The 25803-nt window shown below is 37.9% G+C and overlaps 1 protein-coding gene and 1 long non-coding RNA gene across 19 annotated transcripts in view; one reads left to right on the plus strand and one right to left on the minus strand.

Moving 5' to 3' along the window:
• Nucleotides 1–1702: 1702 nt before the first annotated feature.
• LOC117162273 (uncharacterized) lies at nt 1703–15685 on the minus strand. 18 transcript variants are annotated; one of them, XR_013058958.1, is made up of 8 exons: nt 15097–15685; nt 13481–13797; nt 11803–13374; nt 11596–11710; nt 9685–11496; nt 8865–9383; nt 6718–8271; nt 5472–6624 (listed from the first exon to the last, which is right to left on the minus strand). It is a non-coding gene; the product is annotated as an uncharacterized LOC117162273 (long non-coding RNA). The 18 variants fall into 18 exon arrangements; XR_013058955.1 differs by lacking the exons at nt 9685–11496; nt 11596–11710 and adding an exon at nt 1703–5461 and having other exon boundaries at nt 6497–6624; XR_013058946.1 differs by lacking the exons at nt 9685–11496; nt 11596–11710 and adding an exon at nt 1703–5461 and having other exon boundaries at nt 5816–6624.
• The window catches only part of zfh1 (Zn finger homeodomain 1), a 35034-nt gene continuing 22020 nt past the window's right edge, over nt 12790–25803 (plus strand). Inside the window, exon 1 of the mRNA XM_033344136.2 lies at nt 12790–12923. Within this exon, the coding sequence (XP_033200027.1) occupies nt 12890–12923 (34 nt within the window). The 5' untranslated portion in view covers nt 12790–12889. The remainder of the gene's footprint in view (nt 12924–25803) is intronic.

Raw genomic sequence — 25803 nt, forward strand, 5'->3', positions numbered from 1 at the left:
TATGGAATAATTTAACTGTTTATCGGGAAAATTTTACTCGTCTAAAATCGTTTAACGAATAATCGAAATCCGATTCAATTAAACATCGCACGAGTGTGTTTTTTTTTTTTTTATTTAATTCTTTACATTCACAATTTGTCCATTTTGGACATTTGGTAGAATACGAGTGTGTGGCGAAAAATTATCGTCTTCGAAAGTTTGACGAGCCCCGAAACAGATCAAAGACTCCCTTCCTTTTCATAGACTCTTTCCTAAGGTACAGGTAGCTAAGTAAACGTTTGGAATGTTTGAGAGTGGAATTTTCTTCAACGAATGATTTACTCGCGTTACGCGTAATATACAGAAAATGTTACTGCTAATGGAACAGAGTAAAGTGATATTACGCGAAAAGAGAAGAAGATAGAATCTTTTCAAGATTTTTATAGAGTTAATCTTAACGCTGGAATTATCAAATCGATCGAAGAGATTGATATTAATTTCCCTGATAGTATTAATGTTTAGATTTATTGAAAAATATCATTACGTAATTAATTACGTATAATATATTTAAGCTCGTTTTAAAGATCGATAAATTAGCATTAAATATTTACTTGGTACGTACATATTGTGTACGCATTTGATTATTTTTCCAGTAAAAAATGTTGTATAAATTTCGAGCGAAAAATGCCTGGAGAACGGGGATCCGATGTGATTTTTGCGATGTTTTCACTGCAAGAATCGAAGATCATCGAGTCAAGTTTACACAGGGTTGTTTCAAACAAATTCCATTCAAAAGAGAAACTATCATATTCCAAAGCCAAGCAATCACTATTAAATTACGCTCACGTTCCCCAACATGAAATCTCCCATCGATAAGACCTCCAGCTTCCTCTTCGCTGTTCTCATCAGAAAACTTTTTGCCCTATACGGGTGTCGAGACGATCCTTCTTCTATCGCGATTCGTCTTTGCTTCTGACAGCAAAAACTCAGGCGAATTCGATATCTCGTATCGTTAAGAAGCCGATCGAGCCTCTGTGTAGCGACTGTAAAGGCGTACAGTAAAGGGTTGAAGTTGGTACGCGGAATTGTCGAAACAAAAGCAAGAAAACGGTTGCCCCATGGGCGTGAACCGAGGTCGAGTTGTTAATATGTCACGCTTTATGGGCCGACAGGTTATACAAAGTAACCTGGACACGCGGCTGCGTGTTGCTACGGTAAGCCTGTTTCTTAAAGCTTTTAAAGTGTAGCGATAGGGAGAGGAATTTGCTTGGATGCTGAGATGCTGTGAAATTTGTATCATACTTTAAATGGATTGTCGGGGTAAAAAGTAAAAATAGCAGCTTGGAATTTTATTTGAAAAATTAAGTGAAATATCTTGAGAATTTCTGCGAAGCAGCGACAACGTTGAGATTTTAGAATTTAGAATTTTTAAGTATTGGCGAAAAGACTTCTTAGTTCAGCGTAGAATTACTGTGACGTTTGTACATTGATCTAAATTAGAAAAATTGAAAATACCGTTCGAGAAGGATATTGTGATTTTTCTTGGCATCCAATTTTCTTCCAAGCTTTCGTAATTTCAAAGCGAAAATTCCCAACCAGCCTTATAAATTGCGGTATACCACTGCAATTTTCCAAATAGTTCCATCCAACGCAATATTTATGACTACACCGCGTATTTTTATATAAATCAGTATCTCTTATAGGACTAATTAAACAAATGGAATCCAAGTAGGAGTTTATTTAATCCACTGAATATTATTATCTTGTCCCAAAAGTTTCTTCCGTTTCGTAAGGAAATAATGGATGCGCGCCATTTTTTCTTTCCTATTATTTTATTGAATTATGCATGATCCATTTGTTACACCAGAGCAAAATGATATAGAAACATCAAATAGAACAAACGCACATTTCTTTCAATGGAATAAAATGAATGAAACATAATTTAATAAAATAATGTGAAACAAGAAATGTTGCGCATTATAAAACGAAGGAAACTTCCAGACAATTTAATATATTAAGTACTTTATACATGTGAATTCTGTGTAATTTTGCAACTCAAAATTTCTTATTATATAGATGCATAGAAATCCGTAGCTTATTTATGACCTTCAAGGAAACACCCAACAGATCTCACAAAGGACGTCAATCAAATTCGAAGATGGTATCCCACTGAGAGTAGCCATCCACATGTTATATTATTATATCTCTGAACTATAATATTTTACCAAACGTCCTACTGGACAAATTGTAAAATGTAAATAAATAAATTAAAAAAAAAAAAAAAAGAAATCCGTAGCTTATTTACGACCTACGAACTATTCTCCATCTTGTAAACCTGAATTTATCTTTTATTTAACGTTCAAATGATACACTTACGTTTTAACTGAATTGCCTTACTTAGTATCTGGATATAATCGTTTTTATCGACAAGATTCCTACAATGGGGGTAAACAGCTCCTCCGCGTTGTCGATTGGCTCAAGGGAAATCCGCGGTAGCCAGGACTGGTGCCTATCTTATTTTGCAAGCGGCACTCTCAGGGTAAACAGAAATTCGAACGTAACAAATATTTGCTCCGCTTGCCCTGGTTATATTATACCGCCTGACTGCTTAACTTTGTTCGTGCTCGGACATACTAGCCGTGACTTATCCACCACGCGTATTAAAAACCTTGGAACTTTCGTTATATCGTCACGATAAGGGGTATTAGTTCACGTCGTGATTATTGATTGCAACATTCTGACTCTGACATGTTCTTTTCTCAGCCATGGTTAATCATGGTTGGTCGAATGTTGCATGTAATTGATGGATATACTGTTGCAATTTCAGAAGACGATACTATAATTGGGACGCTGATTGTCTTTTTTATCTTTCCGTGTAAGATGATGTAGTGTTTTCATTGTAAAACGATACGGAGCTTGAGTATTCCAATGCGAAACGACGAAGCAAAGAATGGCTGATATACGTGTAAGTAGTTTGCGAATGTTTACACAAATTCGCATTTTTATAAACTAAAGAAATGGAACTTACGTATCGTCATCGACATATTGTAACAGATAACTATATCTTGAGTTTTGATCGAAGGAGATTAAATGAAAATAGAAGAACTCGGCCATCAACGTTGGAAAAATGTCGACGCAATGATTCCAATAGTTTGACGAATGACTTAAGTCGATATTTTATGAGAATGTTTAACCTTTTAAAGATTAGAAGAATCTTGAGAGAAAAAATGAAGAGTCGTTGATTTTTCTCTTTAATCTTAAGAAGCAAAGTTTGATGAATCGATAATTTATCAAATATAAGATTAATAGACAGTGTACTGAAAATGTTTTAAATTGTTCTGCTGCGAAGTGCAAAAAGCACGTCTAATTATTCTTTCCATATAGTCGCTTGGAAGGTAAGTAGACACGTGAAGCTAACGAAGACAGATCTATGCTCTCGCTTTCTTCTTCCTCTTCTATCCTTCTCTTTCGGTTTATTTCTTCTCAAGTTTTTCTCCTACGTTTTTCTTCGAGATTCTTCCCTCTCCCTTTTGCTTTTCTCGTTAAACGGAATTCTTCTCGTAACGCGAAGCTAGTTCAGATTCTTGGAATCCTTGATCGAAAGGTTTGTTTACTCGCATGGTTTCACAGTTGACGTTTTTCCTTCTTATTTGGCAGTTAGTGAACTGGCATATAATCACAGAAATTGAAACTCGATATTTGATTAAGATATTTGCACGTTACGTACATTCTGTTCATCTTTGCGCCTTCAAATATTCGTAAAAATGTAAGTTTCCGCAAGCATCCGCGATCCGATGATAAAACATCAATTCTCTTGAATATTTCGAAATGGTAAAAGTGAGGATTTAACTGACTAACGAGGATAAAGGTACAAAGCGGCGATCGTGTTTTTCCCGAGATCGTCTTTGTTTCTTATTCTCGTGCGTCGAGCAGGAAGAACCACGACGCCTCCCACTTTTGCTCTTGGAAGAGGAGCAAGAGCACGGAAGAATGCTCGCGTGTGTGGATTCCATTCCACGCCAGTTTTTCGCCGTATATACCTGATTAATCGCGATTGGGAAGCTTGTGGAAGCGTGTCGGAGAGAAATGGCAGCGAGATCAGCGTAACGTGAAACGAAGAGAGAACAAGGGAGAGACCTGGTATTGGATGGAAAGAGAATGGGGAGAAGAGAGGCGCACAAGTGGCGCACACATGGTGCACAGTTGTTCGAGAGGTCAGGTTTTTGTCCACGAGCCTTCAGTTTTACAGATCCGGCCGAGTTTCTCTATGTCTCTATATCTATATACAGGGTGATCCACGTAACGCGACATTTCCATTCCTCGATGGGATTATAGTCGGGGCTGTTTCTATGGATGGAATGACAGAATTGGGGGACAATGTGTATCGTCAGAAAGTTTCTCTGGGTACGGATTGATATTACGTTGGGATGAAATCTTGCGAATGTTTGGTATTGGGGATGCGTCGCAGCATACAATTTTACCCGGCTAGTTGATTATTATACAGAGATAATATTTATAATCTTGCTCGAAGATATTCTTTATCGTCGTTCATTGGGATAAATAATTTTGACGAATTGTATCTTCTCACGTTGCTTCTTTCTTTTCACAGACAATCTTTACTATTGCGTTTGGAGATATTTTTTATTGTTACTCGTGCAAACGAAGAGTTTTGAAGAAGAATCCTTTTACATTTTTCTGAGTTCATAGGTACACGATTTTGTAATATTCTTATTGTACAGGAAGAGGGACAGTACTGACCTTGGTACTAGAATAAAGCAAAATGAAAACACTGAGGGAGAGTGAAGTAAAATAAAGGTATTAATATACAGTGGTAAAATTGAAAAGATATTATACTTGTTGTCACTAAATTTTTTTCTTTTTTTTTATATTTGTTTATTTTCATTTTACAATTTGTCCAGTAGGACATTTGATAAAATATTATAGCTTAGTGATATAGTATTATAACATGTGGATGGCTACCCCCAGTGGGATACCATCTTCGAATTTGATTGATTTATTTCTTTAATCATCTCAGATAATACGTGTTTGTTAGGTTATGTCCTTTGTGAGATCTGTTGGATGTTGTCACTAAATGACGTAGAATTTATAGAATTTAACTCAATTAAGAATCAAGAATTGGCTAACAGAGACAGAGTTAGGAAGGAAGAATCCGTTTTAATTATCTCTTCTGGAAATTACACAGCCTGCAAGATCGAGTATATGCAAACTTCGTTAGACAGACGAATGAATCAGCCTGTACACAAGTACACATATATGCAACCGCCAGTCCCCATTCGTTCTAACAAATTGTCGAACCTTGGCGTTTACGTTTCGTTTTGTATAGGTGGCCAGGCTAAAGGTTGTAAGATACGGTGAAATTTGAGCAGTCCAAAGGAAAAAACTTACGCTTTCCAGGAGAAGCGATAAAGAACATCGATTTCGTGGCACAACGATAAGTCACCCTTCGCTTTTCTTTACGGTGCTACAAGAAAAATAGACACAATAAATTAACTTTTCGTAATCCCGATTTCCATAATCTCAGTTCTAACGACAAACATTGAAAGAACTAATTGAAAACAAAATAAAACTCTAATAGGGAAAGATAATAACAATTATCAATTAATATCTTAACAATGAGAGATAACTTGCCATAGTTCAATTTCTTATCGTTAATAAGAATTAAAAACAAGACGAAAGTGCGATAAATTCTCAATGAAAAATGGTTTTATGAAAATAGAATTTATTAATACTAATATTTTAATTCGATCTCCGACCAATTCCATTCTGATCTCATTGACGATTATATGGCTACCGATGGTTAGAAACTATAGATTACATTTCTCGAGAAGAGTTCTCTGAACCAGTTTAGAATTCATGATCAGCTTAGTTGGCATGGCATGAATCATAGAAAAATTCAGTCGGTCGCAATGAACTCATCGATGTATCGAACGAAAAAGCAATGAAGCGAGCCAACGCCATCGGTCATCCGTGAAAGACGGTGGTATAAAACCGCGCGTTATCTGGATAAGAAGAAAGCGCAATCTTTGGTAAAACACAATTGACCGATGATCCCTGGAACAATAAGCGTCGACTGGCCTTTCCATCCAGTTATTCCACACCGCGTAGTTACCCCATCTCGTCCACGGAAGATAAAAATCTGGTCCAGTTTTTCATTATATAAAACCCTAGAACGTGGCTGAATGAACTCGTAAAAAGACAAGTGGAAAAAATGGTTACCTCCAATTGGAACGGACCAAGGAGAAAAAGAAGTCGAACCCTCGTTAGACGGTTATTCCTTCCATCATCGCTGATTAATATATAGCTCGAGATAAAAGCGTTCAACTATACTGTACACTTAAAAGGTATCAATCTTTGAGACGAGATAAGCGAGATAAACCCTCCAAGATCTCAAGTACCATTTAAAAAATGAAGCCATATATCACTATATATTGCGTTGTTTGGAAAGTTTGTAACGGAAGTTAAGAAAGATTTAAAATTTAAGTAGAATTTTCGTCACCTGTAGCTTTACGAGTCTTTTAGATTCTAGAATACGATTACGTTGTCCGATTAATTTCTTGCAAATGTTTTTCAAACACGAGAACGTTCCAGTTAACTTTCAGAATTCCTTGAACATACGAGGTCTTACTGAAAAAAAAGGAACCTGTTTCATTAACAAATTTTCGTTACGAATCAAACATTATATTATCTGATATAAATTCATAATAAAACAAAACGAACCTTTCGAACAATCCAATAGAGGGGAAAGTATACTCCAGGAATAAATCTTTTCGAAACAACACGAAACGGAAATATCCTCTAAAATATTTCCATATAAACCATCCCAGTTCCCAATAAGGAAGATTCTTCTCCACCACTAAATCCTTCCAAGAGAAGTGTATCTGTATCTTTCTCTACGATTCAAAAGTCGAAACGTGATCATAACGCGTGGGGAGAGACGGAACTCGAAACGTGGCACGCGGCAACTTATCTGCGCGCATATACTACACAGAGATCGGAAACATCGTACCTACGGTGAATCACTCTGCTATTGTCCAAAGGGAGGAAGAGAAGGACAGAAAAAAGAGACAGGGTGGAAAGATAGGCAAGAACGCGTGCAGTCGGTCGCGTTCGCAGAGTCTAGCCTGGCTACGGCGAAGATAAAGAAACACGGTTGCGAATCACGCCGTGGTGGCGCCTAATGGGCGGCAACAAAAAGGGACACGGTGTGGTCACCACACCGCACCGGCATCGGGGAATTCCCCTCCGCGAGGAGACAAACTCCCCACCACGCACCATGCTCGACTCCCACTCGATTAAAGTCGGCCGAATTCGGATACGCTCGGTGATCTCCGCGTCATTGCTGGACCCGCCACGCCGGAGATCGCGCAGTACCGTATCCACCGAAGGAGATTTAGGCACGTTTCTTATCACTGAAACACTAACGACCCCTTTGGAATCCTTGATTAAGGGCTTTTAACATGCTACAAACGTTATATATAGTGGCTCGTGAACGTATTTGAATACCTAACATGGTAAACTTTTATACAATATTGCACGAGTTGTATAAAATATTTTGAAATTTCTTTGCACTGCAATCAGTAGACTGCGGATTTTTATGCATCTATAGAAAACTTAAAATCGTAAAAATGTATATAATATGCAAGAATATGTAAAATACGCGAACTATAGTCCTTGTAATGATATTCTGCTTAGATTCCGTTTGTTTAATTAAGTTTATAAAAATATGAATTTACGTACAAATCTGCAGTCATGATTACAGTAGCTACAACGAGCATGAATGAAACGGCTTTTTTTTATCAGATTCTACCCCATTTCATTTTCATAGTATATGAAATTCATATAAAAGTACTTAAATTAAATGATACGAAATTTAGTATGTTTGTACATCATTAAGTAGTATGCGAATACTTCTTGTAGCTACTATATATTAATAATACTGGAAATTTTTTGAGAGGTACATTGAGAAGTTTCGTTGTTTTTAAAAGAGTGGAGGGTAATTTCATTGGTTTTGGAATGTCGGGGGTCGTATAGGTAATCGAAAGAAGTTTTTACGATTTGGAGCGTTCTGTTGAAATGCTGGTAGAACGATGATGGTTCAACTGGTGAGATACCAAGAAATTCAACACCTCGAGACAAGACCTTTGGGAGAAGGGGTCGGCAACTATTGGCTCTAATTGCCAGTACTCGTTGAATGGAGATGGTCCGGCTATGCTTTCGCTGGTATATAAGTCCGGCTTTAAACGATCACAGTCCGACGCTTCTCGTTTAACACTTGAACACAAGAAAATTGTGTACGATGATCCCTTTTCATTTGTGTTCTTCTGTCATATGCTATATCTGCATCTTTTTTAAGCCTAACGTCATAAATTTTTATATAAAGTTTATCACATAGCTTTCATTTTAAAAATTTATCATTTTATTAAAAATACCTCAGGAAAGAGATAAATTTCAAATATTGCAATAAATTTTCTTAATACAAAAATGTGTAAGAAAATGTATATATAAGAGTCAAAAAAGGAACTGTTTATTCAGAAGATTTTCCTGATACAGTTCCAATCGTCTCAAATGTGAAGTACGTAATAACACGTAAGTACATATGTACAATATGTTTGTTCTTCTATGTGGCTCAGGACTGAAATAAACGTATGACTATCTCACAAATTAGTTTCATGAACAATTCCCTACTCGTATGTGAATCAACGTTTATACTCATCAGAGAAAATTCAGTCTAGTCTTTCGCTGATATTCAAAGCAAGCAATCAACGTGACGCTAAATAATTGTCCATACTTCTCTCGTAACCTGATACGTATACTCGAACGTGTGATAGATGACTTTCAAAATAATATATTACGGTCGTTCTTACCTTGCTCCATTGGACAATAAGTTCAGTATTAAATTTTCATGTTGATCGATTCATGTAATATTCAAGGTTTGATTGAATCCAAGTACGAAGGAATATACATTAATTTACAAATCAATCGATTCATGACGACTACGCGCGACGCTTTCGTTCGATGGCGCACTCATACATAGATGTACACGCGTAAATCTGACTCTAAATAATCGTCGGATGGCTGTCGCTTTAAACGATGCAGCGTGCCTCCCGTCTCTTTCGGATATTGTTTCGAAGCGGTCCTTCCCTTTCATTCAGTAATTCGCAGGCAGCTGCACACTAATAATAGTATCGGACACTGCCGCCACTGCTTGCCGTCTCTGCTTTCGTCGCGGCTGTACGTACACATTAGCCATCAATATCGTAGTTGCCGACGATAAGCTACCTTGTAGCTCGACCAAGCCTGCGGGTTAACTTCGCTTTCCTGCGTTCTCTCTTTCTTGCGGTGCGCGCACGTTTATCTGACGTTTATTCGAAGGAAACCGTGGTCTGGAAACGAAGTTAGAAACTGCTGGATATAAGTCTTACCGATCTCCATTTCAAATCGATTATTATTGGCTAATAATCAACTTAATATGTTTTTAACGTTGTTAGTATATGAACTGAAGGTGATACTCGCGATTCGTTTATTAGACGATATGTATTAAATTAGATGTACGGTGACTATAAAAAATTTGCAATTTGCATCATTGCATCTGCGTGATAATTAATTAGATCAAAGTATATTAAATTTTGCATCATCTATCTAGTAATAAATATTCTCATATGAGTATGAAAATTTAATACGTACCTGATAAAAAGATACGTCATGAAATAAGGGTATATATATACAAATACTTTTCTTAGCCACTGTATATATTTTCGTGATGATAGAATTGTTTATTGTTGAACTATTCTTGCTAGGAAGAGGAGAGAATGGAAAATTTCGTTGATACCGATGCGACGTTGTTACGTAGATTGCATCGCGAATAAGAGCTTCTTGTCTACTTTAAAACGTATTTACATACCTCACGGCGGTGAAAAGTCAAGGGAATCGACGAAGATAACCGCACGCGCTACCGAATGTTATCTCGTTTCCCCTCCGGGAGAGTCCGAGGTATTCGAGCCGTGATTGCAAAATATCTCGTGATATGTATAAACATCACGAAACGATATTGAATTTTTCAATTGACAAATTGACTTGACAAACGACCTCAAAAAAATTCAAGAAGAAATTAATTCATCTTTCTAACGTCTTTTCGTTTCATCACCTTCGTCTTACACGAAAGCTGTTTTCCTTTACGAAATTGCTACGAGAATTTATTGGACGTGAATATACTTGATAGCAACATTCTCGTAGATTTACACACCCCCTATCCGACTGGTATTTCAGCGAAGTATCTTGGAGGATGCGCATAGAACACGTGAAGAGGAAGCTATATAAAAGTAAATACAATATCGGCGCAACACGCATCCTTCCTTTCAGCAGATAAATAACGAGGTAATCACATCTGTGAGCCAATGAGCCAAAAGATACCAGGTTTCCGGTGAACGAATGCGCCACGATAACGGAACACCACCGCGATCCATAAACCGCTATATTAGTGAAAACAACACTGCTTGACTACATAAGTATAAGTTCCCTCTGGCTACCCCCTTTGTATCGTCGTCGACGTCGTCATCGTAATGAAACCGTGGTATATAGAATCGATAGAGCGGGGTGCCATAGCTAGCCGGTTACGCTCCTGACCTTGATTGCGGCCAACGCACACGTCGAGATGCGACGCAGGTAGGGGATGTGGCGACGACACGGGTAGACGAATATATGTATAGTACGCACGAATTGCTCGAGGATAACATCTCGTAGCCCAGGGAAAGCTATAGCAGAGACCTGTATGTGAAGAGTAAGAGGAAGAGGAGGAAATGTAGAGAGAAGCGTGCAAGAGAAGTGGGAGAGAAAGGGGGTAAGTTGGATGTTGAAGAGGGGAGTTCCAGCGTGTCCATCATAACGCATAGAGGGGAGAATAGGAGAACGGTTGGAACGGTTACGGGGAGAAGTAGAGAGTGGAGGGAAATAGCAGTGAGAAACGGTGGTGGGGGCGGCGGTCGAACAAGACAAGGGAGACGAAGAGAGAGAGAAGAAGCATGGGGGCGGTGGCTGCTCTGCTACGGCCGCCATCACCATCCGTCCCATCCTATAGTAAACTCCGAAGCAGCAGTCCCCAATCTGTCTCCATGTGTGTTAGTTAGGACCGTGTTTTACCGGTGCTTGCTACTCCAAGCTGGTAGTAACACCGACATTTCTGCCTTGCCCGCTCTCTGCGATGCCCTAGCATCAACTCCCGATCACCGTCGCGCTCTTCCCTCGTTCCTTTCTTCTCTCCATCTTTTTCCCGCTATTCTTTCCCTCCAGTCAGTCTCCGTAAGTGTGTGGTTTTTTGCCTCGGTGCGTGGGAAAACGTATGCGTACGCGAATGAAAAGAATCGGTAGAAAAGGAGAAGGCGGTGGAGGAGGAGGTGGCAGAAGAAGAACAGCGTATCGCTTTCCGCACGAATCGTTTCCAGGGATATAACCGGTGCGCGCTGTCTTCCTATCCGTTTTTCGACGTTCTTTTCATTTATTCTAGTTCGTTAAAGAGAGAGTGATATATAGTGTGATTAATTAGGAAGTCGTAACAGTGCATCACACCCATATCTTAAATTCGTTCCTCAATATACTCACGGATTCGTTCGAGACATCGAGCGATCCTTCAAACAGCGAGCAAGAAGAAGCGCTCCAGACACGAAACGATATCATCGAAAGAAGATTCTTTGAGTGGTTGCGAATCAAACACCGTCTTTAAGACGCAAAGCATGAGATCGAATGAATATACATGCGATAAAGCAGGCTATACCTTGGGACATAAAATAATAAACGAAATTTAATTACCTCGTTCGTTGTTCCTCGTCCGAAGAAATCCTCCAAGTTCTTAAGATACACTCGTAATCATTGGTCTGTGGCATATACACGATGAAGCGGACGTCGAAGATCCAACGAGGCTAAAACGCGTCCCACCCAATCGGTCCTCTCGAATCATCGTCGTGGAATCATCACTTATCGGACGAGGGGAACGAAGGAACGGACGAACTATCCGTGGACCTCAGCGCTGCCGCCCGCTGGAATTTCTCCTGTCGTCGTCTGCACATAACCTCTCTCTTTCTCTCGTCTCTCGAGCCGCTCTCCTTTCACCACCTCTCACCTCTCTGTCCCTGTTATCACTCTATTGCTCCTTTTCTGTCTCCCTCGCGTATCCAAACACTTGACTTCGTTCGTCTATTTCACATCGAAGAGAAGAAACGTGATCAACATTCCCGTGTTTCGTTGAACTCGTTGTGCGCGCGAGTGACACGGCTGCTTTTTAATGATCGCGGCCGCGGTAAGTGCTGGTCGTTGGTTCTGGTCCCACTGTCTGAGCTCTTCACCACCTTGTGGATATCCAGACTCGAAAATCAATCATCTATGATCAAAACGCAAAGGTGATACTCGCTCGATCCTTCATATACGTACGAAGCAGCCTTGTTACCATCGTACGTAACCTAAAAGCAAACGAAAGATAGAATAAGAAATGATACTGAACAGCCGTGCACTAGAACGTTGGTGGATGTGAAATAACAATAACACTTGGAGTAGTCGTGACGAAGTCCTGTCCAGTTTTCTCCGTCGTCCGATTAAACTCTTGCACGAACGGACGTTGAAGCCTCTGTTTCGTATCTCTATGCTCCTCGACACTAGAACAGCCGATTATCGTTGCTTTGTACTGGCAGTACGTTATTTATCGAACGACTCAACGGAGAAACGGGGAGGAAGGGTACAACCATGTGTCGCCGCTGTACCTTGAAACGTCACAGATCACGCTGGACGAACTCTTGAGCGGGATCGCAAGACGCGCTGCTGCTACCGAAGCATTCAACCTGGCGGAATTGTCGAAGAAACGCAAGACGTACCTCGGGGAGCACTGGCTCGCGCTTACGCGAATATGAGCATGACTCTCGTCCGCAATACGTTCAAAGGTAAGCTCATATTTTTTTGTAATCTACGTACGTATGCGTGTGAAACGCCTGTTGTTCTTCGCGGCTCGCATTCATAACAGTTGCGTATATGTCATTACGGTATCATTAATATTTAAATAAATTCTGAACATTGTTAAGTACTAACATGTTGACTAAAATTTTATATTACATTGTTATATTACACTTTGTTACGTTTTGTGTATATTGTTACTGTACATAGCATTGGATGTAATTGTATAAAAGAATAAGATTGTTTAAATGTTTTATGATGCATTTAATACTTTACATTGGTATTATAACATTAAAAGTATTACAAATGTTACGAGTATGACTGTTTCTTTCACCCGAATACTTCAATTAATTTTGGCAATGGCGGTCACTTGTAAGCATGGCACTTAACCTGTTATGATTTGAATATGTACCTTGTTATTACTCTGTAAAATACATAGATCTGCAAAAAATGTTAACATAAGTCAGAATTTTATGCATACAAAAGATAGTGTTACGCTCATAATATCGTTTTCTATATTTCTATGGTGAGTGATGGTTAAATGTACTTTGACCGTATGATTACATTTGGAAACGTAACATTACGTGTACTTCACGATGTTGTTGACGTTTGTGTTTCAGAGATTGTGTTTTATTGATTTTCTCTCAATGACAGAGTTTTTCGTTTAAGGATTCATAAAGTACGAAAAATATTTACACACATGTGATTTCTGCGTGTGCTTCATAAATACGACTGTGTTCGCGCGCGTGCGGACATAGACGAATACGCATTGTGTTTAACATACGCGTGCATTCCACGCATGCGCACTATATTCATGAAAATATCACCTATTTTTTGTGGACCGGTGGATACGATGGCGTATATCTGTAAATCGTAATAGGAATCTTTACGTAAATTGAAAAAATTCGATATATTCTCTAACATGGTAAATTTAGATCTTTATCATATAACGTAATTATATTCTATATTTAGACCTTACGAAATTTGTCACTCGATAACGTTGCGACACATGTGCGTCTTAATAGAAAAAGACAAAATATAGCGATATAAATTTTTGTGAAAAAGACAAAATTCTAGTATACAGATTATTAAATAGAACATAATAATGTGTTCTTTGTAGTAAAAATAATTTATCCTTTTTTGTACAACCTTACCAATAAGGATAGTGTGTAATACATACATGAAAAGTGTGTAATACATAGAAAGTAGTACGATCTAAATACGTGCATATAATGAATATTGGAACCAAGTGTTTAAAAACTAACTACATTGAAAAATGTTCATTGGAATAGAATGTTCATCTAATAAATTAACTAATTAATTATGGAATATAGCCCGAGGATAATGATGGGGTTAAATTAATTTATAGTAGTCGAAAAGCATAATATGAAACCAGGTATATATTTTCATATTAAGTCATTAAGGTGCGACGTTGCGTTAACGCAACATTTCATTCGTAATTTCTGTTCATCAATTTACATTATCGAATTCTGTTTTCTATGCTTCAAATTAACTCACAATAACTAAAAAGAATAACACTCTATCAACTAGAATATATTTTTACATTACCCACACACGTGATTTTAGCTGGCGAGAAAAGTAATACTCCTTAAAAGGTCAACACCGATAAATCACACAATTTATTTCCCAATAAAAATTCCGCGTTGAGCCTATTGTTTAATGGATAACTTCCGAGAGATTGTTGTAAATAATTCGAGGAACGCGTCATCAAAGGAAAGCGTTGGACGCCGAATCTCGGACACGCGTGCATCTTAACCTTAACACATTGACTGGCACGTGAATTTTATGCATTTTGTCCCGGGAGACGCAATAGATTGAAATATGCTGAACGGTAATATGTAATTTTTGCAAAGTATTATATTGGACCTATGCATTTTTTTCTCTGATAATGTTATCTAAATCATTCGCATTATTTTTTTTTATCGATTTAAAGTCAACAATTTCTTAGTCCCTGAAATTTGTCTTGTTTTAATCACTCTAACAAAATGTAGTAAAAATTTAGTAAAAAAACTGGGCAAATTTCTAATAAATTTAGCAAATTTTTAAAACATGTAAATAATCATCGAAAACCACCGTGGCAGACAACGTGTTAACGTATATCGGCGGGCGCTTTCGTCCAGCGAAAAAGTATTTTTTACTTACTCGTGATCTATAGGTTTCGCAACTTCGTTCGCCTTGCTTGATTCGTTGGACAATTTTTATCGCACACGAGCATACGGGCGTCGCGTCACCTAACGATGAGCCCCGACGGTTTTTCGTGATTCACGGCCGGTAGGAGCTTGTACGTTCGGCTGAACTTTAGACCCGACACGTACTACTTTCGTGGCGCGGATGTGCGAAATGAATTCAGATGTGGCAGTCGGTGTGCGACGGCTGTTTCGTTTCGAGTATCGTTCTCGCGTTTTCACGTAGGACTGCGTCTTTGTTCTTGGCTACGGGTGTAACTTCATAGGTAGCATTACGAAATTCCGACACGCAGTAACACGGCCACTGTGGCCAAAATAATTAACACAAAAAGGAACAGCACATCCACCGTTAGATGTTAAATTCGTGGTACAATTGAAGTCAGCGAGATTTTATGGCTCAAAATAATATGGAAGATAGGAATGACGAAATTGCGTTGGAGATTTCATTTGTGATAAAGTTGGACTTGAAAAATTAGTTGTTATATCACACACTAGGTACAGACTATTTTTAAAGAATATTTGAAAGACATCTGAACTGCTATTTCTGTAATAAGAAGGGTCACAGATTTAGTTGAATTAAAATTTCATTTGACTATCAGTTGTTGAAGTTGAATGTTTAAATAATTATATTTGCAGTAGAATAATGTATGCACAAATGTAGACCAAAATATATATTCCTATAACAAGGAAGTTCAAATAAGATATTTAAACATTGTATGTGGCCATTGACGCAGAATGAAATAACATGTGAAACAAAAGAGTCTTTCAAATGCTGTTCTTGAACTTATAGTAGAATGCTCTCGTACTCGACAAGGTAAACAAGAATTCGATCAATTGGCATAGCCAATTTTTTTCTTTTCCTATTAATAGTAGGTACATACCTGGAATTTCGGATGGTCTCGCAAAGAAGACACAATGTTCTAAAATATCAAACTGGTTTTACTGAAAACAAATACATTGTTCAATTAATAGCCTACAAGAGTACAAATATAATACTTAATATATAGAAAGTTATATATATCATACACCTAGGGAAATGGTTAAAATACTTTTGAAATAAAAATATTAAATTAGTTGAAACAAGTTTTTTTATTCCTATTTCAAACAAAAATTACTCTTTAGATGTAGAATCCGAACGTTTAGTCATCCGCAATCGAAACGAGACTTCATTCGCCACAATTTAAACGAGATACTCTCAACTTGAGTACTAACTCGACAAAAAAAATTTCGCTCTTAGATCCTGTGGCATCTTGCCAGTCACTCGAAAGATACAAAAGAATTCTCTTCTCTGATGGACTAATTTACACGAGTTTACAAATGATATCGACAGTCAGACCGGTTCCGTACATCAGAAACGTAACTTGATATTTAGAAGCCCAAAAGATCATGCTTGTATATGTATGTGTATTATTTCTTCACGTTGACCATTCGGTAGTGTAGCTCATGAGAAGAAAATCTCAAAGAATCTAAAAAATTCTACGATACTTATTGTGAAATGCTCTGTTACGCATTATACAATCAATTATCTACGAAGGATTAGATATCGTTATACGTTATACAATTATTAATATTTATTTTCTAAAAAGTTGAAAGTACATAGTTTTTTCTATCTAACCTCAGGAATACATTTTTATTTTTAAATCCGTTATTCTGAATTCTTCGTTATTTTATTATGACACTGTCAAAGGTTAATAATTGACACATGGTAATCATCGAACGATATAACCCTTAATGAACGTAGAAAAATATTTACCGATTTGAAACCGATTCCCTGAGAAACTCTATTTGTGACGAAGAGTGGACCGTGTCGGTGGGAAGGATTCGTCGTTTCAGCGACGGCCATTCAATCGATTCTACCGCCCTCGATGGATCGAGGCCGCAACGCGCTCGTGCTCTTCACCGATTTGCTTCCAAGTAAATATTTACCCCACGCGAATGAACAACTGGTCCTAGACTATTTTCCGTATTCTTGTCGTCAATTTTGTTTGTTAATCGACAAAAGGGGCTCTCTTTGTTTTTCTTCAGCTTGTTGAAGTGTATAATTTGTATTGCTATTGTTGCCTTTGGAATATTGGCTAGGTTAATGTGCGGTTTTATAGATTGGCATGTAATGGAGGTTACAGGACATATTTTATTGGATATACGTGTAATAATATGAAACGTTAAGTAGCTATAATTTAATGTTTATTTTTCTTCAGATCGGCACAGTGTGAAATTTGTGGTGTTGTTGGTTATTAGTATTGATAAATTTTATTGTTAGGGCAAATATTGAATGAATTATTTTATGTAACGTATATTATAAGAATGCGTTTCGTCGAATGATAAGATAATAGAACATGGAACTATGAAACGTTAATTATAATTAATGTTATTTATTATTAATTCATTTTAAGATCGATAGAATGTGTAATTCCTATTACTATCGATAATATTAAATTAAATCGAATGATTTATCCCTATGTGTGGAATACAATGAATATATAAAATGAATGTAGAATATAATGAAATAGGTTATAGATATGTTATTAATAGTTTTTATTTTTTTAAAAAGCGTTCTTTATGATTCTTTGTAACCGAACACTGACTTTAAAGTGTCATTATTTACAAATCTATTTATTTCCGAACTATTACTAACCACGTGTAAAAATGTCAGCTTTGAATCTTCTAAACAAAGATGATACTTTGATATTTATAGTTTCCCGAGAAAACAATGTCACGCTTTTGGTACGCGACATTTAGTTGCCTCTAAATCGTCATCTGCATAGGTGTAAATCAAATCCTCGAAACGAATGCCAAATCTATGTCACGCCGAATTTCTGCCGTCTGTTTTTTCGAGCAGAAAATTCTTTTGTTCTTTTGTAAACGCGTACGAAGTGTACATTGTTCTTGTGGACAGATAAGCCACTCGTTCGTTCCCCATATTCCACGATGAATGACGTTACTGTATCGGAGACAGCACGCGTCGTATGCAGTTCACTAAGTCATCCGCCCGCTTGTTCCTCTCGGCCTCTTCTTTCTCTCTGCTTCCGTTTATCTCCTGCTGCGGCCGGTTATCGCGGTACTCCGTCTGTTTCTCCGTTTTTCAGCGAAACGCGGACGAATAATCGACTTGCACACGCGAACTGCCGACGTGATTGCGAAAATGTCCGGTTTCCGCCGCGTACAATAGAAAATTTTAGACCGAGCTTGCTGTACAGATCTTCCTTTTACCTTTTTTTTTAAATACGTCAACACCGACCCGTTCCGCGGAATTTAATTTCTTAATCATTTAATTAATTCGCGAGAATCCTTTCGATACAGCAAACAAGATTAGAAGAGGATTTATAGGTGAATAATATTAGTGATTGCTCTATGTTTACTCAGACTGAAGATCGCAAGAAGAAAGAAAATGAAAGAAGAAGGGGAAAGAAGAGAAAGAGAGCAGAAATAGATAAATAGATAAATGAAAATTAAATGAGATTTTCCCGTTTGAAATGCTAATAATGCCTTAGGGAACGAGTCTGTAGTGGTATATAAATTGCACAGAATTTGTTTATTGGCTAATACTCTTTAATCTTTTTTTTAATCAACGACTTTTTCTTCAGATCTCTGAAACAAGGGTATAGATATACCTGTCCTGAAAAAGTTGCTGCAAACTCGTTGATAATTGAAAGAATAGGAATAAATATAAAATATGACAATAACAATATATATTTAATATAATAGTATCTATATTCTAGTATTCTGTTCGCATGGTATACAATCTTTCTTGTTTTCTGTTTTCATCATAGTAATAATTTCTATCTCCACGTGATTAAATTGTTTTGCGGAAGAGAAGAAATTGATCGCATTATGACTTAGTACAAGTATTGGTGAGATTGAGGCCTTGCTGTATTGTTTAATGGCATATTTCATCGAGCTAGTAAATAAGGGGATATTGCAACACTAAAAGCGTTAAAGATTAATAATAACAGGAACAAAGCATTTATAGGATATCTAAATTTAATGAGCAGTTGGAATAAAAAAAAAGATATTTAATTACACGACAGTTTATTGTAATATAATTTATTAAGCATATAAAAATTCAGTATATAAATTGTTACAAGCGGATTAAAAATTGCAAAGACTATGCTATATCTACGTTAGAAAACGAAAAAAAGATGAATAAAAATGAATTGTTCCTGGAATTAAAATCTGGAATAAATCGTACGGTAATAAAATATAGCAGGTTCTCCAATATTGCCAGGCAGTCATCTCATGCCAAACCAGTCATCTGGTTTGGTTAAGCTCGTAAGGTTCTAATTTTGAATTAATTGCGCCAAAGTAGAACTATATACAAATATCTTTAAGCGTAGCACGTTTAGACGCACGCATGGTTGCCTGTATTTGCGAAGTTCTCAAACACGGCACACGACAAAAGAGTAATTAACTCTATTCGATGGCACAAGGTCCGGCCCTGTAGCTGTATTTACTCGGTTGTTTCATTGTAGTTTATACCTTGATGCGTTCCATGTATCGTGCGCTTTAGATTAACCTTCATTTAGTTTTCTTACTTTCCTTTGAATTATTACGGTACTCTCCAAGTTGCAACACGTTAATAAAAGAGGGAATTAAGAAGAACTTTAAAGACCTTATTCGTCGAAATTTACCGAAACAAAGAAACTATCCCGAAACAAAAGAAAAGAATTTTTAGTTTTATGCTTCGTTAAGTGTTAAATCTAAAATCAAAAGACAATATAGATTACTTAAAATAAAGGCTAATTAGGATATAGATTAATAAAATGTAGATTAATTAAGATGGATCGCGCTAATACTTAATGTAGAGCGCAAATTTGTCCGTAATCTCGAATGGAACGAGAGGTTATGGTACACGTTTGATTTCGTGGAAGAAGCTGATCACGAGCAACCGGGTGGCGTCAAATTCATTCACGCTATTACAACGTAAAACGATAATACAATGTGACGTAATTATTGTTTTCTCTTTTCGATAGGGAAGTAACACTATCGTTTCACCCACATTCCAGTATCTCGTCCCTTTCAACTTGCTGCAACGTTTTAAAGAATTTAGCGAACACGATAGAGAACGATAATTCAGCAAATAGGGAAATCATTTCGTTCTTTAAATTTGCAAATTTGTTTTCTGATTAACAGGAACTCGAGTGTCTGTCTTATAAGGAACGATAAGAGCAGTCTGATTCACTTTCTTTTTCCATGTGATTCATAGGAATTAAAAATACTTGTCAAAGCTAATACACAACTAAAAACAATAAGCTCTGATAATATCAACTTCACTCGCCTATTCGCGAATATGATGCTTAAATCTTTACTATCTAAACATTTCCTCTATACGATTTATAAATATGAAAAATACACGCGTAAAAATTTCTAATCAAACAACAGCAATAATAGATTATCTGCATGGGCAGAAAGATAAAAGCAACAACTTGACTCGCCCTTTCGTGAAAATGATGTTTAAACGTTAACTATCAAAAGTCCGAAGGATCTCCGTAAACGTGATTTACGAGAGCGAAAAACAGTAGCCAAAATGAGTGGCTGAAAAAGCAACGAGGCACGCACATCAATCTGCGTAACGGAATAACGCAGCATCAAACGTTATTATCGCCGTTTAAATCTCGTTCGGTGAAAATATTTCCATGTGGATAATCGTGGCAACGCGTCGTCTCGTACTTGCAGCCAATAGCCCATTGTTTCTTGATAAAGAGACTCGTCCACTGAATCATCCATGACCCGAATTGCACGATTTCGAATGGTTTCTCCCTTCTCTTGTTATTACGGTAGAACTCGAAATTCGAAAACCTCTGTGCAGAATTAGTCGTGAATAGGTATCGCGAAATAACGAGGGCGAAATATTGCTGTCGCAGTCCGTCAAGTATATTTGAAATAAATAAATATGCGTACAGTGAGTCGTTGATACAATATGAAATTCGGAATAAATACTCGTTATTGTTCGTCGCGTAGATACTCGAAGGTTCTCGTTCATACTCGATATGAACTGTTCGACACTGTGTCGCACGCGATCACGTCTGTTTATTTATACTGGTCGGAGGAGAGTCGGAAAATTCAAATTCGTCTTCATTCGATGGTTGCATGTAGCGGCGACATTGTTTTGCCCGGAGTTTATTTGTTCTTACGTTACTTGTAATCTAACGGTCTTGATACTCAAAACAACAACATGATTTGAAATGCCCTCTGACTCATGTGCCGCTACACCTCTATAAGACTAGAATTTCGTTCGTTCGCTTGCACTCCGCTGTAAAAATCTCTGTGGGAATATAAATTTCGTCCAACTGGAATTATTCTCTGCGCGTTCGCACGCGTCATTATACATGTGTAACTCGAATTCAGAGAAGCTCCTCGTCCTCCGTAAGTCGAAGTTACCATGTACCATCCTCTGTCTGCCTCTCTTTCTTCCACGGAAACCATGTATATACATATCGTCTTTTGTCTAGCACTTGTTTCTCCCGTAGATACCATCCGAAAGCCAAAATCTGTATGCTTTGCATGTGCAAGTTGAATTTTCGTTCGTTAAGTCTGCCTTACTTGAAAGCTTCGATAAGTGAAAACCAGCGTAACTCGAAGATTTAAACTGTTCCCTTGAGTTTCGAGGTTCCGTTGTAGTCGCGTTATTCTGGACGATAATCTTATTGAACGATCGATATATCGAGGCCGCGTGAACGACGACGCAAAGATCACGTGGACGATCCACGAGCATTGGTTCATCGAGAATTGACTTCTACAGATGGTATTCGATATCTTGGATGAGTAATCGTTGGCCAATAATGGCACAGTAGCGAATTTTTATCGACTCCACCTGAACCATTTGCCACGCCATTCGTCGATTTGGCCAGTGTTCCCGTTAAATCGTGGCTATTTGTTATCCACACTCCAAACAAGTCGCTCCTCCTCCAATGCTATTATCCTATCGGTCGATTATTTTTAGGTACATATCGTTGAAAAGCCGAGGGCTGGTTTAAAAAACGGAGATCGATAATTTTACTTTGTGTACACGTTTGATAGACTATATTTTTCATTTTTCTCAAACATTCTGTGACTTTGTTTTCCGTGATTATTGCACTGTTTGCCCTCACTCCAAATTCCAAAGCATATTTTACCGCTCTTTAGGCTGCCTGTAGCGTTAACGTTCAATTCTTAAAGTAACATAGTATTTTCGGCAGCCCGACTACGACGTATCTAACTTAAGAAGTACGAAATCGTAAATGGTGTATGGATAAGTTGCACGTTTAACACCGCGTCAATGATAAACACCGCTGAAAGTGTCGAGAATATCAGAGACTTTTGTAAGAAAACTTTCGTTCCAACACCATCCACGTGCCTCGTCGTGGCTAAACAATTGCAGATACAAAGAACAATGAAATTTATCGTAAAAAAATGGTCGAAAGGTAAGAACAAAATCGTCGATATCGAAGAGAGAATGTCTCGATGATAGGAAATATTCGAAATTTTTAGGAATAGAGCCACGTCCTGTTAGCAAAAACGTCAAATACTTTTGGTATAAATCTCGAAGCGGCGAATTATCCTGCGCGTTCGGTACATCCACTTTTCTTCTTCTCTTGACCATTACGCGATTTTCAAGCGTTTCTCTCGAATTAATCGACGAAGTTGATACGACCGATTGGACGACATTTAGCCCGCGGCCAATTGGTGCGCGCGTCCCATTGATTGGCTGGTGCGTACACATAATACCGTGGAATAACGGTGCCATTTGTGTTCAATCACGAACGTTGCCGAAGATTTACCGCCATCGAAGTTGTTCCCATTTGCGTCGTTTGGAAATTGCTGTTTAATACGCCATTGTAAAATGCCTCGCTGCTTCCTCGTTTTTTTTTTCGGAGCACGATTCTTCCTTCTCGTTCGTGGAAATAAATACTTAGATCGATGATATACGTCTTTCAGATCGTCTCTTTTCCAGCATCGTTTGCAAATTGCCATTTGATACACCACAGCAAAACGGTGTATTTTACGCTTCGTTGATTCCAACGTTTTTTCGCTTCACGATCGATCTTTCACGTTTGTGGAAGCAACGTAGTTTCTTGATCGACGATCAAATCGACGATATCTTTATGCAAATTTAGCAGGAAAATCAAGCTGCGAGGTAAAAGGTGTAACGGATTCGAGTTTGCCAATATATTATTGCGAGTTATACGAAACATTTTCAGACACTGGCATTGACCTTGTAAAACATCGATTTTTTTTTTACTATTTAATTTATACTTTGTCCAGCTGGACATTTGGTAAATTTTTCTAACTTAATCTGTAAGTAACACGTGGATGGCTACCCCCAGTGAGATACCATCTTCGAATTTGATTGTGTAAAACATCGATGAGACGATTATACCGATAGAATCGGAAACGAATGTGGAAATGTATATGAGAGTTAGAAGATATTTATTGCGATAATGCACTTCATAGAAGTGAGCGAAATATGTCAAGAACCAAATTGTTCATTACCTAGGACGAGACTCGTTCTACTTTCAGAGACCATCTTTGGCACTAATTATCTACCTTTAGGTCTAATTTTCTGCAAAATATATTTGCAGGGAATTTATTCTACATAGATAATTTATTCTACATACAATTTCAAATTGCTTTCAAATTTCATCGATACAATCGCGACAAATCGTGTCCCGCTATGTATACTAATAAGACGTATAAATGAACATAAATTTATATAACGATACAATACGAACATCCTACGTTTCTACTGTACGATAAATATTCAAAGTAGATTGTCGCGAGCCAACGCACTTTGCCGTAAATCGAATTCTCAAAGGAGTCGCGTACCTGCCACTTTTCTAAATTCTTTAAAATATCAACCCTAAAGCACTCCGACCAACGTTTATCTTACACGATTTCATATCGTTATCCGCAGAAAACGAAAAGCTATTACGGAGAAAATTGACGAGATTACGTAAGATATGCATCGATTGAAGTGCTGCGGCGCTTTTCAAATTCAAGAAATTTCAATCAAGTGGAGTCAACCGCTTTGGCCTGCCAGCGTTTCGAATAAAAGAATCAAAGTGAACGCCGACAAGATGGCGCGATGTTCGTATGGGAATGAACCCAAAATGAAGAGAATCATCGGCATCACGTGCACAGTCGTATCGTTGGAACACGCTGACCGACGATGCGTTAATAGAGCAATCTTTGTCGAAGAGCAGCTCGTACGGGGATCGTTTCTGGTCGGGCACGCGGTGCGAGCGTCGCCACGAAAGTCGTCGGGAAGTGGTTTGAACGTTGTGGAAGATGGCGGCCGCGCCCTATCAGGCTCAATGACCTCTCCGACAAATCGTTTACTTCGCACGCGGTGGCGGCGTCAGCGGGATAGACGCGCCGCGCCGCATCTTCGGCGCCGTGCGAACGCGCCTTTATGGCCTGTGTGTGATCCACGTTGCTCGAGTGACGTAAGCGAGTTCTCATCCTTCTCCCTCGACCAAGGTGTTGCCCAAACCTAAAGTTCATCGGGGCCCTTTTTTCTCTCTTCGTTCCTCCTCCGTTTTGTGGTTGTACGCCGAATACGCCCATCATGGCTCCCGTTTCTACAACCCTTTTGTCTTCGTCATTTGGAACGTCTTTCGCTTTGATTAAATATCCCGCGTTAGCGGATTTTTTCTATCTTTTTTTTTATTCGATTATCTTCTTTTCTTGCGTTGTTAGCCGAGTTTCATTTGCTTTGTGAAGCATTTATTGAATCATTCGGTGTTTGTATCGTGGATGTGGAATTTCTTCTGATTCGATTAAGTCGACGTTCTTTTTTTCTTTCTTAGAATTGTTTGCTCTTCTGATCCGAACCTAATTGATCTTTATGATACATACATACATACTGTTTTTTACAACAGTGCACCTTTATACAAACGTGAAACCAAGTCTGTAAAATGCCGCGGTATTTATCTCAGCAGAACAAAATGGATCGTACGTAATTTGATAAAATAATATAAAACAAAGAACGTTACGCGTCCATTATTTCCTCATAAAACGAAAGAAACTTTACGGACAACCTAATACATGCTGAGATTGGATGTTAACCCTGTCTTCCAAGTTCACATTCGAAGACACTAATTCAACAGAAGCGTTTCTATACAGAAACCTGACCTTCCTTTCTTCATGCGCGAAAACGTATTATCTTTATCGCTACATTATGATGACAAATATCACGTGTTTGAGGTTAGAAAGTCTCTTGTTGTTGCTTGTAGAAAGAGTATAAGACGCTCGAGCTGCTTTGCTTCTAAAAATTTCGAACCGCTATCGTACGAATGAAAATAAAAATTAAATAATACAAAATTCACTGTAAGGAAGTGACTCTTTGTAAAAAGGAGTCTAAAAAAATATACATTTATCAACGAATCGCAGTACATACGTAGCAGGATAGTAAAGACGAAATTTCCCGAAATTTTCTACTAATCACATCATCTTTTGAATACCCAAATTATCTTTAAGCCCCGAATTAATTCGAATCTCACGTTTCTCATACAGAAGCGTTAAAACCTTTTTTTTTTCAGTAAAATAATGCTGTATTCCGCGATATCTACGCTAATTATCAGCGAATCATAATACCGCGATACTAAAGGTGAAATTCCTCGAAGACCAAGAGAACGATCGGTCTCGTTTCCTCTGATAAATAGTTAGCTCGAACGCGGACCACGTA

This window comes from Bombus vancouverensis, chromosome 8 (genome assembly GCF_051014615.1).
Source record: "Bombus vancouverensis nearcticus chromosome 8, iyBomVanc1_principal, whole genome shotgun sequence".
NCBI lineage: Eukaryota > Metazoa > Arthropoda > Insecta > Hymenoptera > Apidae > Bombus > Bombus vancouverensis.